This window comes from Apium graveolens, chromosome 3 (genome assembly GCF_009905375.1).
Source record: "Apium graveolens cultivar Ventura chromosome 3, ASM990537v1, whole genome shotgun sequence".
Classification (NCBI taxonomy): domain Eukaryota; kingdom Viridiplantae; phylum Streptophyta; class Magnoliopsida; order Apiales; family Apiaceae; genus Apium; species Apium graveolens.
Genome location: NC_133649.1, coordinates 48,689,184 through 48,703,105, shown reverse-complemented (window position 1 = coordinate 48,703,105; position 13,922 = coordinate 48,689,184). Strand labels below are relative to the sequence as shown.

At 33.6% G+C, this 13,922-nt stretch overlaps 1 protein-coding gene across 1 annotated transcript; it reads left to right on the top strand.

The window, feature by feature from the left end:
- Positions 1-947: 947 nt before the first annotated feature.
- On the top strand, positions 948-7,395 carry LOC141712250 (F-box protein 7). Its single transcript, XM_074515116.1, has 11 exons — positions 948-1,114; positions 1,404-1,490; positions 1,654-1,766; positions 2,964-3,080; positions 3,165-3,261; positions 4,059-4,132; positions 4,258-4,311; positions 4,405-4,506; positions 5,442-5,500; positions 6,568-6,778; positions 6,918-7,395. Exons 1-11 carry the CDS (start codon positions 1,105-1,107, stop codon positions 6,975-6,977), a joined length of 984 nt encoding a protein of 327 aa, XP_074371217.1. The 5' UTR covers positions 948-1,104; the 3' UTR covers positions 6,978-7,395.
- Positions 7,396-13,922: the final 6,527 nt, after the last annotated feature.

The following is a 13,922-nucleotide window of genomic DNA, read 5'->3' as shown; positions in this document are numbered from 1 at the left end:
GGGAATAATGAGAATAGGGTTGATGGGTTGTTACTTGTAAACCAGATTCACTAACAATGAACCAAATATTCTTGTTGATGAATATTCCTTGTGTCCCACCCATGTCAGAGACAGAGAAGGTGTAAACTTCCCCTCTAGAGTAGCGAGGATATATGTTATGAAGTGCGTGTGATTGGCAGTGTGTAAATAAGTGCTGCCTGACAGCCTGTGTTTTACTTTTAGTTGGCTGTAATCGAGTTTTTTGAAGGAACGGGAGGGCCTTTGGGTAACAAATCATATATGCAATTTGGAGGCGTCTAAGATGAATCTATGTTGGCTTCTATCAACTCACATTGATGGCTGTAGCCATAGGGGCATGCATGATGCTGATTAGTAAGTTTGGTTGAAAGCTTTAAGTTTCTGACTTTCCGATCACACCACCACTCTACCGGCTGGACTAATTGCTGCTTCATAATTGATTAGTTGCTGTCATTCTCAACTTCCAGACTCAATACATCAGCTATTATAGTTGCCTCCACGACTAATAAGTTGCCTTTGTTTTCACCTTCTTATTAAAAAAATTAAATTTACACCCACAATTTTTATAACAAAAATTAACTAATGTATCTTTAGCAAGATTATATAACCGATTTAAAGATAAAATATAGCTCAAATTAATATTATAATTGTAAACTTTCTGCATCCTCTGACTATGATATAACCGTTTTAAATTATTCAGAAAAATATTTTATTTTACATGTCTTAATTTATTTAATAAAATGAATGATGTAACTTGATAATTACTTCAATCACTTATAAAAATTAAATTAAATAGGAATAGTAAAATAGTAATTTTATAACAGAAAATCAGAAATTATGTTCATAAAAAGTAATATATTTTTACATAAACAAATGGAGCTTAGTTTAATGTTTTTAATTGAAAAAGACTGTGGCCTTTCTGATCAAACCGCCACCGCATATCAAAACGGTAAGATATTTACATTTACAACATATATAAAACTACTGTGTGTTTGTTTATATATGGCCTAGTTTTTCGTACGGACAAACCAGATTACAAGATTTTTCAAAGGGCTTTGGATCAGAAATATTTCTTCAAACCTCCTCATGACTTCAGGTGCTCAATTATATCAATTATTGTATAATTCATATATGAGTATTCTTGTATGTGTTAAATTTGGCTCTCTCTACATTATTATTATGTAAAGATTTATGCTTTAATGTGTATTAACATCTGGGTGTTGATCAATTGTTTATTTCTTGTCGTGTTTATTTGATTCTTTCAAGTTAAAAATCTGATCTTTTATGCAATTGACTATATTTTAAAGATACCCCTTGTAAGATTATGTTGAATTTGATTAATACGGGTTTTTAAAAGTTGTTGTTTTGATATTCATTTATTTCAGATTATGGATTGGAAGTGTCAGCTGAGCTTGAATCTGCCTCTCAATTGAGGGCTGCACATTTCTTTTCGACACAGAGGCCATGGCTTGGTGATGCCCGGAATCTAATTGTTTCCATTTCTTACCTATTTGTTATTTTTCGTTAATTTGAATAAAGATTGCAGAACTTGATTTTACTAATTTAATGTATTAGTCTCAGTCTTCTCTATTTAAATTGAAGTGGTTCTATATTTTATGTTTTTTTGATTAACAGACCTTTATGGTGTTTATATCAAACCGGTGGTGCCTTATGGGGGTGCAATTAGTAAACCTCATATTGATCCAGCTTTGATTCACCGGTACTTGCCCGAAGAACTACTTTTCGAGGTAGTACTTTCATTGACCCTGGACAAATTTGGCTTCATCATATATGTAATGTATAGAATTTTTCCTGATGCTTATAGCTGCTGTATACAGTTGTCATTCTTTCTTATTGTGGATTCAGTTTGTATCTTTATGAGAATTAGCTAATTAATGCTTTATAAGAGTAGCAGTATAAACTCCAAGGTGTTCACTTGCCTGCATTAGATATTTTATGAACGTCATCTAAAACTTGTTAAATGGTCACACTGGAACCAATACGTCACTCACAAAGTAACTGGATTGAACAATGTATAAGGTGACAAGGATATGCTCAATAATCTACATGCTATTTCAGAATATAGAAAATGCTGCATTCATGTTTATACGGCGTGGACGTTGCATATAATCCATAAATCCGCAATGATGCAACAACACCTGATCAATACGTAAAATATAATATATGTAATTGTCTGACTGCACATGTATGCGTGTGTGTTTATTTATGTTTCTTTATATAATCTGTATGTTACTCGGTTTGTGGTTCATATTTCACACACACACATACATATATATAATATATTTTATCTTCTCAGTTGACATTGTTTGTCATCATTTTCTACACTTCGTAATATTTCTTAAGTCAAGTGACAATTATTCCAAGGGATTATATGCAATTATAGTTAACACAAGAGGTTCAATGTTTTTATCACAATGAAGTGAAGAACCCAGAAAAACTTGCTAACTTGAACATCAATAAATTACTAAAACATTCAAATAGCCAGATGGATTTCTCAAACAAATGGATATTGATTATGACAGCTTCTTAGTAAGAAGTTGGAGGTATGACTGTCTTTTGAACTGGGGAATCTCATATTGTGATAACAAATCGACCAGACAACATTGCGAGAAAAAGATTAATCAAAAAGATTTTTTAGCGAGTAGAAACAGGTTTTAAGCCATAGTCTTGGACATTGAAGCACTTTTTTGTGACTTTTCCGTTGTAGATTATCTAGCTTTTGAAGTTTTTTTTGTTGTAATATAATGTTGAGGTCATAGCTAGTTAGTTGTATACTATGCTTGCTAATTTTATTGCATAAGACCTTGCAAGTTTTAATATGCTCTTACAAAATATTTATCTGTAAATTTTTTCCTTTATTTTCTGTGTACTAGTATCATATATTTAAATAAGATTAAGTGCCCTCTGGAAATATTAATCTTCAGATTTTTACAAGAATGAGCCCATACACCTTAGGAAGGGCAGCCTGTGTTTGTCGAAAATGGAAATACACAATCCGTAACCCTGTATATTGGCGCAATGCATGCTTAAAGGCCTGGCAGGTAACATGTTTTGGAAGTGAACTCATTGCCATTGTTTGCTGACTATTATCTTATCACTTAAATGATTGGATTGCTGTTATGAAGCTCTTCGGAGTTGTGGATAACTATAAGCTTCTCCAGTCAAAATACGATGGTTCATGGAGAAAAATGTGGCTTTCTAGGCCAAGGATACGTACTGATGGTAAGATATGACTGATGAACCTAGTTTTTTATTTTACTAATACTAGTGCTAATTGATTACCAAAAATGTGTAATTGCATAATGGAGTTATAGTGGAGAAGGATAAATAAGCCACCTTACTGTCGTGCTGCAAAAGTGGATCATTTTAAAAGGTGAAGGATTTTTAGACATTTTTTGGGGGATCAAGAGGTATAAAGTATTTTGAAAGGTCAAAGGGTTCAAACTGTACAAATCGTCGTCAAAGGCTTGTTGTCCAAATAGCAGTGAGAAAAATAAATAGTCAAATATCTCACTTTCTACATTGTCTTATAAATTAGCTTCTAAATCTGTTTTTTCTGTCCTTGCCTTTTTAAGAGCATCATCAATGATATATCAATATTGTCTATAATGCAAGACTTCTATAATGAGTTTAGGACAGTTTACTGCCGCACAAATGATCTTAAGTTGTCAGATTCCATGATGTTGCAAAAAGAAAAGGTCTCACATTCCTCAGCCATTACTTAGCATCAGCATCTTCCTTTGAAGATGTGAGAGATGTGCTTAAGATCATTAATTATATACGCCTGTAATAACAGTGCAGCCTCAAGCCTTCAAGATTTTTCTATATAATCATCAGAATTCATGGGATTAATTAGTTTTCAACCTTCCTATCAATTATTTTTAGATTAAAGTGAGATACTGTTGCCATGGTTCTTTTTATCATCCTTCTCTGCTTCAATTATGTTGGGATAAACTAGTACTTCTCATCATCTTCAGCTCTACACATTCCGGTACTGATATGTATTGCCCTCCTATCAGGTCTATATGTCAGTAGGAACACCTACATACGAGCTGGAGTGGCTGAATGGAAGGTTACAAATCCAGTTCATGTGGTATGCTTTTTAATTGTAATTATTAAAGAATGATGAAGCGAGTATTTGGATTGAAGGGTTTCATCTTTATGTATTGGATATTAGTTACGAGGAGTTTGTTCTTGGATCTTATCTCCGAAATGCAGGTCTGCTATTTCCGCTACATGAGATTTTATCCTTCTGGCAGATTTCTTTACAAGGTTAGATTGGTCATATGGTTTAGTGCCTAATCTTAATTTGAAGAAGAGTTCTTTTCATGCTGTGGTCTTATTCTGTTAATCTGCAATGGGTAGAATTCATCACAAAAAGTCAAGGATGTGGCCAAGTTTATGAATTTTCGTGCAGCAAAAGTGGAAGGTGTTTACAGTGGCAGCTACACATTGTCAGAAGACAAGGTCCGGCTCTATGTTTTTCGAGGATTCTAAAGTATAAATATTATAGTTTTTTGCGAAGTGAATATTTTTCTTTACAAGTTGTTTTGCATGGGGCGAAGCTTTTACACTGATACAATTGCATGGAAATTTGCATCAAAATTTTAAATGCATCATAGTTTTGAATATCCATAGGGGCGTAGCCATTTCATAAGCTCTGCATACTTGTGATAAAATTATAAACTTGAAAATGAAGAAATATTGTATAGTTATTAGTTTTCTATATGAGTTCTTTGACTTGACATTTTACATTCCATATAATCAATATCTTATTTTTATTTACAAATACCCTTTGCTGCTTTCGTTAGCACTCATAGTCTCTGTTAAAAATATATTCAATCTGCAAATCTCTTGTAACTTTAAAAGTATTAAATATCATTATACCAACATCCTTTAGAACTCATTCAGTCTGCAAATCGCCTATAACTTTAAAAGTGTTGATTATCATTGTATAAAAATTCCCTGTGCAAACATGGTCATCAAGGCTTAAATGCATGGACTGCAGAATTCCTATCTCTATCTCAATGATACACATCTAGTACAATGAGAACACCGCAAATACCGAAAATCATAATGTAGTCCGTTTACTGCAACCCTTTTAATAATTACATTCTTAGGCTTTAAGAAGCATATGAACAAATTACATTTAATATATGCTAGCCTGTTGATAAAATAAGGGTTAATTGAATCATGAATTGACCATACATTTTTTTTGGACAAGACCACACTTTTTTTTGATAACCATCAAATTACCCCTATTTTGATGATGTCAGAATGGAGTTTCCAGCTATGCCCTATATAATGTGTTACTGTGACAGATTATCTATTTGTTTGATTTGTCATTTGCATGTTCTCAGTTAATATTATGTGATTCTAGCTAATTTACTTTTTCATTGCAGGTGGAAGCTGCTGTTTTATATCCTGGTTTACGTCCAACTGTGTGGAGAATCCGCTTGAGGTATATTTTTTTTATGAGCAGCTTTCTGTATTATTTCTTTTTCCCTATAACAATAGTTATGTCTCCGCATATATACTCCTCCGTATATGTTAGAAGCTATAGATTTTTTTTTATAGTTTCCTTGTTATATCAGTCATGGGTGGTATCTAAGGGTAAGGCTGCGTACAGAGTTCTTCCTTGAGCTTTATGCACTGGGTATAAGCTTTGGTATTTCAGGATTTATAACTGTACATTATTTTGACATGTATTTGTTGTTGTGTTCGCTCTCTTACATGACTGAAATTTAAACAAAGAAATATAGTATGTGGGATGTGCTAAATACCTAATTAGTACCTATGCATCTCTATTTGTTGAACTTCCCCTCGACTATATATTATTGTGTATCACCTTTATGCAAAATGCCTTATCGTTCTTTTACAATGTGCCCTTCCACCAATAATTAAATTTTAAATCTTTCTTATGAAATTCTTCCCTTCATGTCAAAAATTTAACAACAGGGGATGTCCTTATTGATTAGCTCAGAGTCATTAGTTAACTATCAGATATAGACAAGGTGTTAACACCAATGCGGTCTGCTATTGTGATTGGATAATAAATGTACATGTCGCAGTTCTCCAGTCGTGTAGTTCCAGCAATTACAATATTGATCATATTAATATATTTACGTCTACACTCTGCAGTATGCTGATCAAGCATTCGAATACTAAATTTTGACATTGAGATGCATTATATTCAGTTCTTATTGCCTATAGACTTCAAAATAAGGAAATTTATATTCTGGATTGGTACTTTCATCTTATGCCATTTCTAGCAACCAAGTAAACATCATCGATCAAGTATCATCATTTTTGTGCTTTTATATGCTAGAGGAAGAGCCCTATAATAATAATTATGTTATAATTACTAGTGTAAAGTCGTAAACAAAAGACACGACAGCCGCTGTAAAATATCCTTGTCTATCTCTGATGTTCTATAGACTTCATTGTGCCATCTTTTTTTTTTTTGCGCTAAAGCACAGTACCATCCTTGTCATGGACTATATTGACTTTACATGTTCCTTTCAACAGGTTAAGAGGTACAATTGTAGGGGCAAACAATCGGATGGATCTACTTTCAATCGTCACAAGTGGAGTGAATGACAGTGATATTATTGGCCCTGTTGAAAACATTCTTGAAGTTATTGAAGGTTGGGAGGAGGATGAAACACACAATCCTGATGTCCCAGCTATTTCACACAAGAGGGGTTTGACCCCTTTCGTATTTATTCCATTTGAAGAGGTATTTATCTATCCCACATGTTCGATTTAATTATTTACTGTGACTAACTAGTTCTTAGAAATCGTATTAAACTCCGTTTGGTGATGTTTTTCTGAACTATAGTTTTGTGACCTTGGCGTTCATCTTTATACTCCTGTAGGTGGAAACATCAGTTCTGAACCTGCCTGTGGAAAGGATGGATTACTTTGTACCTGGTTAATAAATGGAACAAAGAATGCTTCCTCCAAATGTACATGTATATAGACAAAAACATCATCAATCAGTTGAAGCTTGATAATAAGTAACTGATTGTTCAAAGCTGCTCTTATCAACTCGTGATACCGACTTTAATGTTGTGTAACACCTTTTGTGCCGTGTACTTATGCCGTGTGCATTTCTGTTAGACTGGGCCTCAGCTCTGTACAATATGCTGTCTTTTGTTGTATCAGAGATTTCCATGTACATACGATCAAATATGAGTTGCTGAGCGAGGTACTTGTATATGTGCTCAATCAACTCAAAAGTTCTGTGCAAGTCCCTATAAATTCTTGTGTTTTGGGAACGCACATTTTATTTCAAATGGAGTTGAAATGACATGACTTTGAGTTTTCATTTTCAAATTCTCGTTTTCTGTACTACTCCATTCGTCACACTTGATTCTTTACTTATTTTTTACTCACACGCATTTTAAGACTACTATAAGGTATAATTTCATAATTTATTTATATATTATTTTTTTTCTGTATAAAAGTTTAAACATTATATTTTTATTTAAAAGAAAAAAATATTTAAAATTATTTAGGGAATCATGTTTTACGAGAGCCTTAAAATATGTGCCGATCTCCGTCCCCCAATGTAAAGAATTCGGGAGTAATATTTAAAGGTCTTGCATATCAAATGAAATCTAAATTCAAATTTTATGCTAATTCCAGAATTTTAGACGGTTGAATTTCTAATTTTTAAAAATCAAGGTTGCGTATCTTTTTTACTTCTCGAATCAAGGAATTTGTGTATTGAATACCCAACACCTTAAAGAGGATATTGTTAATGCGTATTTATTATATCATGCTAAAAAATAGTATGTAACTGCTATAATATACCAGCTTTAATAATATTATAAGGGGCTACTAAATTTGAGAGGGAAAGAATGATAATCGGATGGAGATAGAGAGCATGTATTAGGATGCTTGGTGCAAGTTTTACATTCACCAAGGCCATGTATTTATAGCCAAGGTGAAAAACAAAAGCAATCAATGCATTATCAAAATTTCTACTCCTAAAGTTTAGCCCTACTATTACAATATTTGACCACATGACAAATCAATTCACAACACTCCCCTTTGATTGTCATTGTTGTATGAATCATAGACTGCCTTGTTAAAACCTTGTCAAAACAAAACCCAGTGGGATAAAAATTTTGACGAAAGAAAAAGATTACAATCTCCCCTTGGAAAAACTAATCATTCTCTGAATTTTGTTGAAACAAATTCTTGAGTCGACTCATTCCAATGTTCTTTCGTAATTTCTCAAAGGTTGAATTCAGTAATGATTTCGTGAATAAATCAGCAAGGTTGTCACATGACCGAATTTGTTGTACATCAATTTCACCATTCTTTTGAAGCTCATGAGTGTAGAAGAATTTTGTTGAAATGTGCTTCGTCCTGTCTCCTTTGATATATCCTTCCTTGAGTTGATCAATGTATGCAGTATTATCCTCAAACATAACGGTAGGACTTCTAGTGATGTCTGGTAATCCACATAATTCCTGAATATTCTTGATGATAGACCGCAACCAAACACATTCTCTACTGGCTTCATTAATCACAATGAGTTCCGAGTGATTTGTTGAGGTTGTCACTGTAGTTTGCTTCGTAGATTTCCAGGAAATGGTTGTACCGCAATATGTAAACACATATCTAGTTTGTGATTTGCCAAAATGAGGATCTGACAAATATCCAGCGTCTGCATATCCAATCAACTGAGATGTTGAGTTTTTCGGGAAGAATAACCCAAAATCAATTGTTCCACGAAAATAACGAAATATATGCTTGATCCCACTCCAATGTTTGTCCATCGGAGCAGAGCTAAATCTAGCCAATAAATTCACAGCAAATGCAATATCTAGCCTTGTATTATTTGCAAGGTACATAAGTGTACCAATTGCTCCAAGATATGGGATTTCAGGACCGAGAACTTCTTCATCATCTTCTCGTGGTCGAAATGGATCTGCTCCAAAGATCTAACCACCATCGGAGTAGTCAATGGATGATATTTATCCATGTAAAATATGTTCAAAATCTTTTCTGTATATGTAGATCGGTGGAGGAAAATTTCCGATGACAAGTGCTCGACTTGTATACCAAGGCAATATTTTGTCCTTCCAAGATCTTTCATTTCAAACTCTGTCTTTAGGTATATGACAGCTTCATCAACCTCTGTAGTTGTTCCTACAAGGTTTAAATCATCGACATATACAGCAATAATCACAAAACCAGATTGTGATTTTTTGATTAAAAACACATGGAGAAATTTGGTTACTAATATACTCATTCTATTGTAAATAACGACTAAGTTTGTTATACCACATACGACCAGACTGTTTCAGTCCATACAATGATCGTTGAAGTTTAATGGAGTATATATGACGAGGTTTCTTGAACTCATCCATTTTTAACCCTTCTAGGATTTTCATAAAAATTTCACTATCAAGTGAACCATATAGGTATGCAGTAACGACGTCCATAAGATGTGTTTCCAAATTTTCTTTAGATGCCATACCTAATATAAAACGAAAGGTAATTCCATCCATCACTGGAGAGTATGTCTCTTGATAATCAATCCAGACCTTTGAGAAAACCCATGTGCTACAAGTTGGGCTTTATATCTCATAATTTCAGTCTTTTCATTTCGTTTTCTTATGAATACTCATTTATTCCCAACAGGGTTCACACCAATTGGTGTTTGGACCACAGGTCTAAAAACTTCTCTTTTACGCAATGAATTTAATTCTGTTTGGATTGCGTCTTTCCACTTTTGGCCAGTCTTTTCTTCGACGGCATTCATCTACACTTTGTGGTTCAGGATCACAATTTATGTCGACATCCAATGCCGCAGAATACACAAATATATCATCGATTATGGCTTTACTTCGTTCCATAATTTCATATCATGCACATAATTTATTGAAATCTCATGATTGTTTAATCTCGTATCTTCGGGGACTGGAATCTCTTCAGGAGATAATACCACTTCAGGGGTATTTGCTTCTTCTGGAGCATGCGCCACTTCAGGGGCAATTTTCTTTATTTTTCTTTTTCGTGGTGCAACATCTTTTCCACCGACCGGTCTACCACGCTTCAGGCGTGGCTTTGATTCTATAACCAATTCTTTTGTATCTGATTTTTGAATTGGTATATCTATTCTAGCTGGAGTATTTACTGCAGCTATATGAGATTTAGTTATATTTCTAAAATCGTTAAATGTGTCAGGCATTTGGTTTGCGATATTTTGCATATGAATAATTCTTTTAACTTCAAGTTCACATTGACCGGTACGTGAATCTAGAAAATATAATCCTGATGCATTCCATGTTATGTCAGGATTAACTTTATTTGAATGTTTATCTCCCCCTAACGGAGGAAACATAGACTCGTCAAAATGATAATTTGCATATCTTGCGGTAAATAAGTCTCCGGTTAGAGGCTCCAGATATCTAATTATAGATGTATAATAAAAACCAATGTATATACCTATTCTTCTTTGAGCTCCCATCTTCGATCTTTGTGGTGGAGCAATCGGTACATAAACAGCATTGCCGAAAATTTTGAAGTGAGAAATATTTGGAACTTGACCAAGTACCAGTTGTAGCGGAGAATGTTGGTTGTAGGAAGTTGGTCTAATCTTAATAATATTAGCAGCATGAATTATTGCGTGACCCCAAATAGATGTAGGTAATTTTGCTTTTAACAATAACAGTCTTGCAATAAGTTAGAGTCTTTTGATAAAGGACTCGGCTAACCCATTTTGTGTATGTACATGAGGAACTGGGTTTTAAACTGAGATTCCTACAGATATGCAACAGTCGACAAAAGTTGCAGATGTGAATTCGTCGGCATTATTTAAACGAATTGACTTGATGCAATGATCTGGGAATTGAGCTCGTAATTTGATTATTTAGGCAAGTAATTTTGCAAAAGCATCATTACGAGTTGAGACAAGACAAACATGAGACCATCTAGTCGAGACATCGATTAATACCATGAAGTACCTAAATAGACCAGATGATGGGTGTATAGGTCCACATATGTCGCCTTGGATCCTTTCTAGAAAAGTTGGGCTTTCTAGCTGAACTTTAGTAGGGGATGGTCCAGTAATCAGTTTTCCTAAAGAACATGCTGAACATGGAAGATCATTGTTGGAAAAAACTTTAAAATCTTTAAGAGGATGACCAGTAAAATTCTCTATAATACGACGCATCATAGAGACATCAGGATGACCTAATCTTTCATGTCAAAGTGTAAAAGATTTTGGATCTATGAGTTTGGAAGCAATGACATTGTGTGACTCAATAGTTCTAATTTTTATCATATATAATCCTGAGAATAGTGAGTGAAACTTTTCTAAGGTTTTCTTGTTGCTAGGATTAGCGGAAGTAATAAGAAGATATTCTCTATTAGCCTCAGGGGTAGTTTCGATGTGAAAATTATTGAGTCGAATATCTTTAAAACTAAGAAGATTTCTAGTAGACTTACTAGAATATAATGCATTTGAAATGTATATGTGTGTACCATTAGGTAGGACGAAACTAGTTTTTCCAAAACCTTCGATTATATTAGATACGCTGGAAATCGTTCCGACTTGAGCTTCAGTTTTGGTTATTTGGGTAAAATATTTTTGATTCTGTAAAATTGTATGAGTTGTACCACAATCAACAATGCATATATCTTCAGAATCCATTCTGTATATAATTAAGAAACATAATTTATTTGATAAGAACATAACACACAACATAGTTCAAACAAAATAAAGCACACAATACACAATACTATAGTAATTTTATAAAACTAATCTTCAGCCTCCCATATGGGAGTTTCGTTAGGTTCATTCGGACCATTAATGTTTATTCCTCCAGTTATGATTCTCAAAAAATCATCTATGTTATTGTTGGCGAAATTTGTTTCTACCATTTTCTCTTTTGATTTTTGAGAAGCTTGGTATTGATTAACAAGATGATTTGGGGCATGACAATTACGTGTCCAGTGCCCATCCATGCCGCACCTATAGTAAATATTTCCATTTTTCCTTCTCGTGGTGCCCTTTTTTTACTCTGTGATTCAGATTGCCACTTCCGGTGACCAGAGTTGTTATATGGACGAAAATGCCTGTGGATCTGATCTCGTCCACAGTACTGACCTTGGCCTCGTCCACCTCTATACCCTTTTCCACGTACATTCTGCTGGAATGACATGTTATTTACTTCAGGTAATGGGGCAGACCCTGTTGGACGGGATTGATGATTCTTATTCACTAATTCATGATTCTGTTCAGCAACGAGGAGAGTTGATAGAAGATCCCCGAACTTAGTAAATTTGCGCTCCCTGTACATCTCCGCTAAGTTGATATTGTTGGGGGTGAAAAGTTGATAGTGTTTTATAAAAGGATATCTTCGATATATTATTTATTTTGGTATTTGTATGATTAAACATAAAATTAAGTACACGTAGATCCTCTCCATTAGGACATGAATTTAACTGATCCAAATCAAAGTCAAAAGTCAAACTAGCAAAATCATGTCTTTTAAACAGATAAAAGAGATATTCCATCCTTACAAAATATCAAAACTATATCTTTATGGAATATATCTCTAAGTCAAAATGATCAATGAAGAAACATCAAGATATGATATTTTTTAGATCTGTATTGAAACAGGAATATGGCAACAAGCTCGAATAAGGAATATATCAGAAATATTTTTTAGAGGTCTCGTGTTATATCAAAAATATTTAACTCTTCGCTCCAAAATATATTTCTACATATATCAAAAGAGTTTTTAATTAAATATTATTAATATTCATGATTGAAATATTAATATCCAGTTCTGCAAAACAATTCTGTATACTTACAGTAATTTTCTCCCGTTTCGTAAAATCAGCATTTCTCGGAGAAAATTATTCAAAAATACTAAAACATATTCCCTATCATCCAAATATATTTTATATATTAGGAAATATACTTTAAGTATTTATTCAAGTCAAAACTTTGGTCAAAAGATCCATCTCCTTCATTTCAAGACCAATGATATTTTCACTCGGAAGAAAGGATGACAGAACAGTTTTATTTTTAGAAAAAATACTTCTACATTCTAGAATGACTTGAAATTTGGTATGGATCATTAAAATGGTATTTTCTAAGCATGGTAAAAATTTCATAGCATTTACAGAATTTTTGTCCAGGCACAAAAATCGAGGCAGTTGGTCCCACAGTTGACCACGTTTGACCTAGTTACCATTGACTAAAGTTGACCAAAACTTTCAGGACATCACTTTATATTATTTAAGTATTTATCATATTTTTTATGGTATTTATTTAGGAGTTTTTAAGGTGGTAATAATTAATTGTGTTTAATCCTTAATTAAAGTGATTAAACAATGATTGAAAGAAAAGGAATATATATATATATATATATATATATATTCAAATATCTTAGCTGATATTTTGAATCCATAAAGTTGTTTGTCTTATATGGCTATGTCAAAGAAACACAACCTACTTGCCAAGTCATCAATCCAAGTGGCATACACCATCCACCATCCATTTTCCTTAAATCTCCACTATTCAATCCACCCAACTTCTCCTATAAATAAACCCCAACCCATTTTCTTCAACCTAAAGAGCCACAAAGTTGCTGGGATTTTTTCAAAAAGTGTTTCTCTTCATCTCTTTCAAATTCTATACACACACTTCTTCTCAAAAATCTTCTCTCTTTTCTATATACTTACATATATACAAGGTTTTGAAACCTAAGCTTAGCTTCACCCAACCAAGCTTTATCCCACCGAGTGAGATCATCCACTACCACTTTCCAGCCTCCCGAAGGGCTGCCCAAGTTCGACCAAAGTGCCAAAATCCGGCCGAACCTCCGACGAATTTTTTTGACGAACTTTTC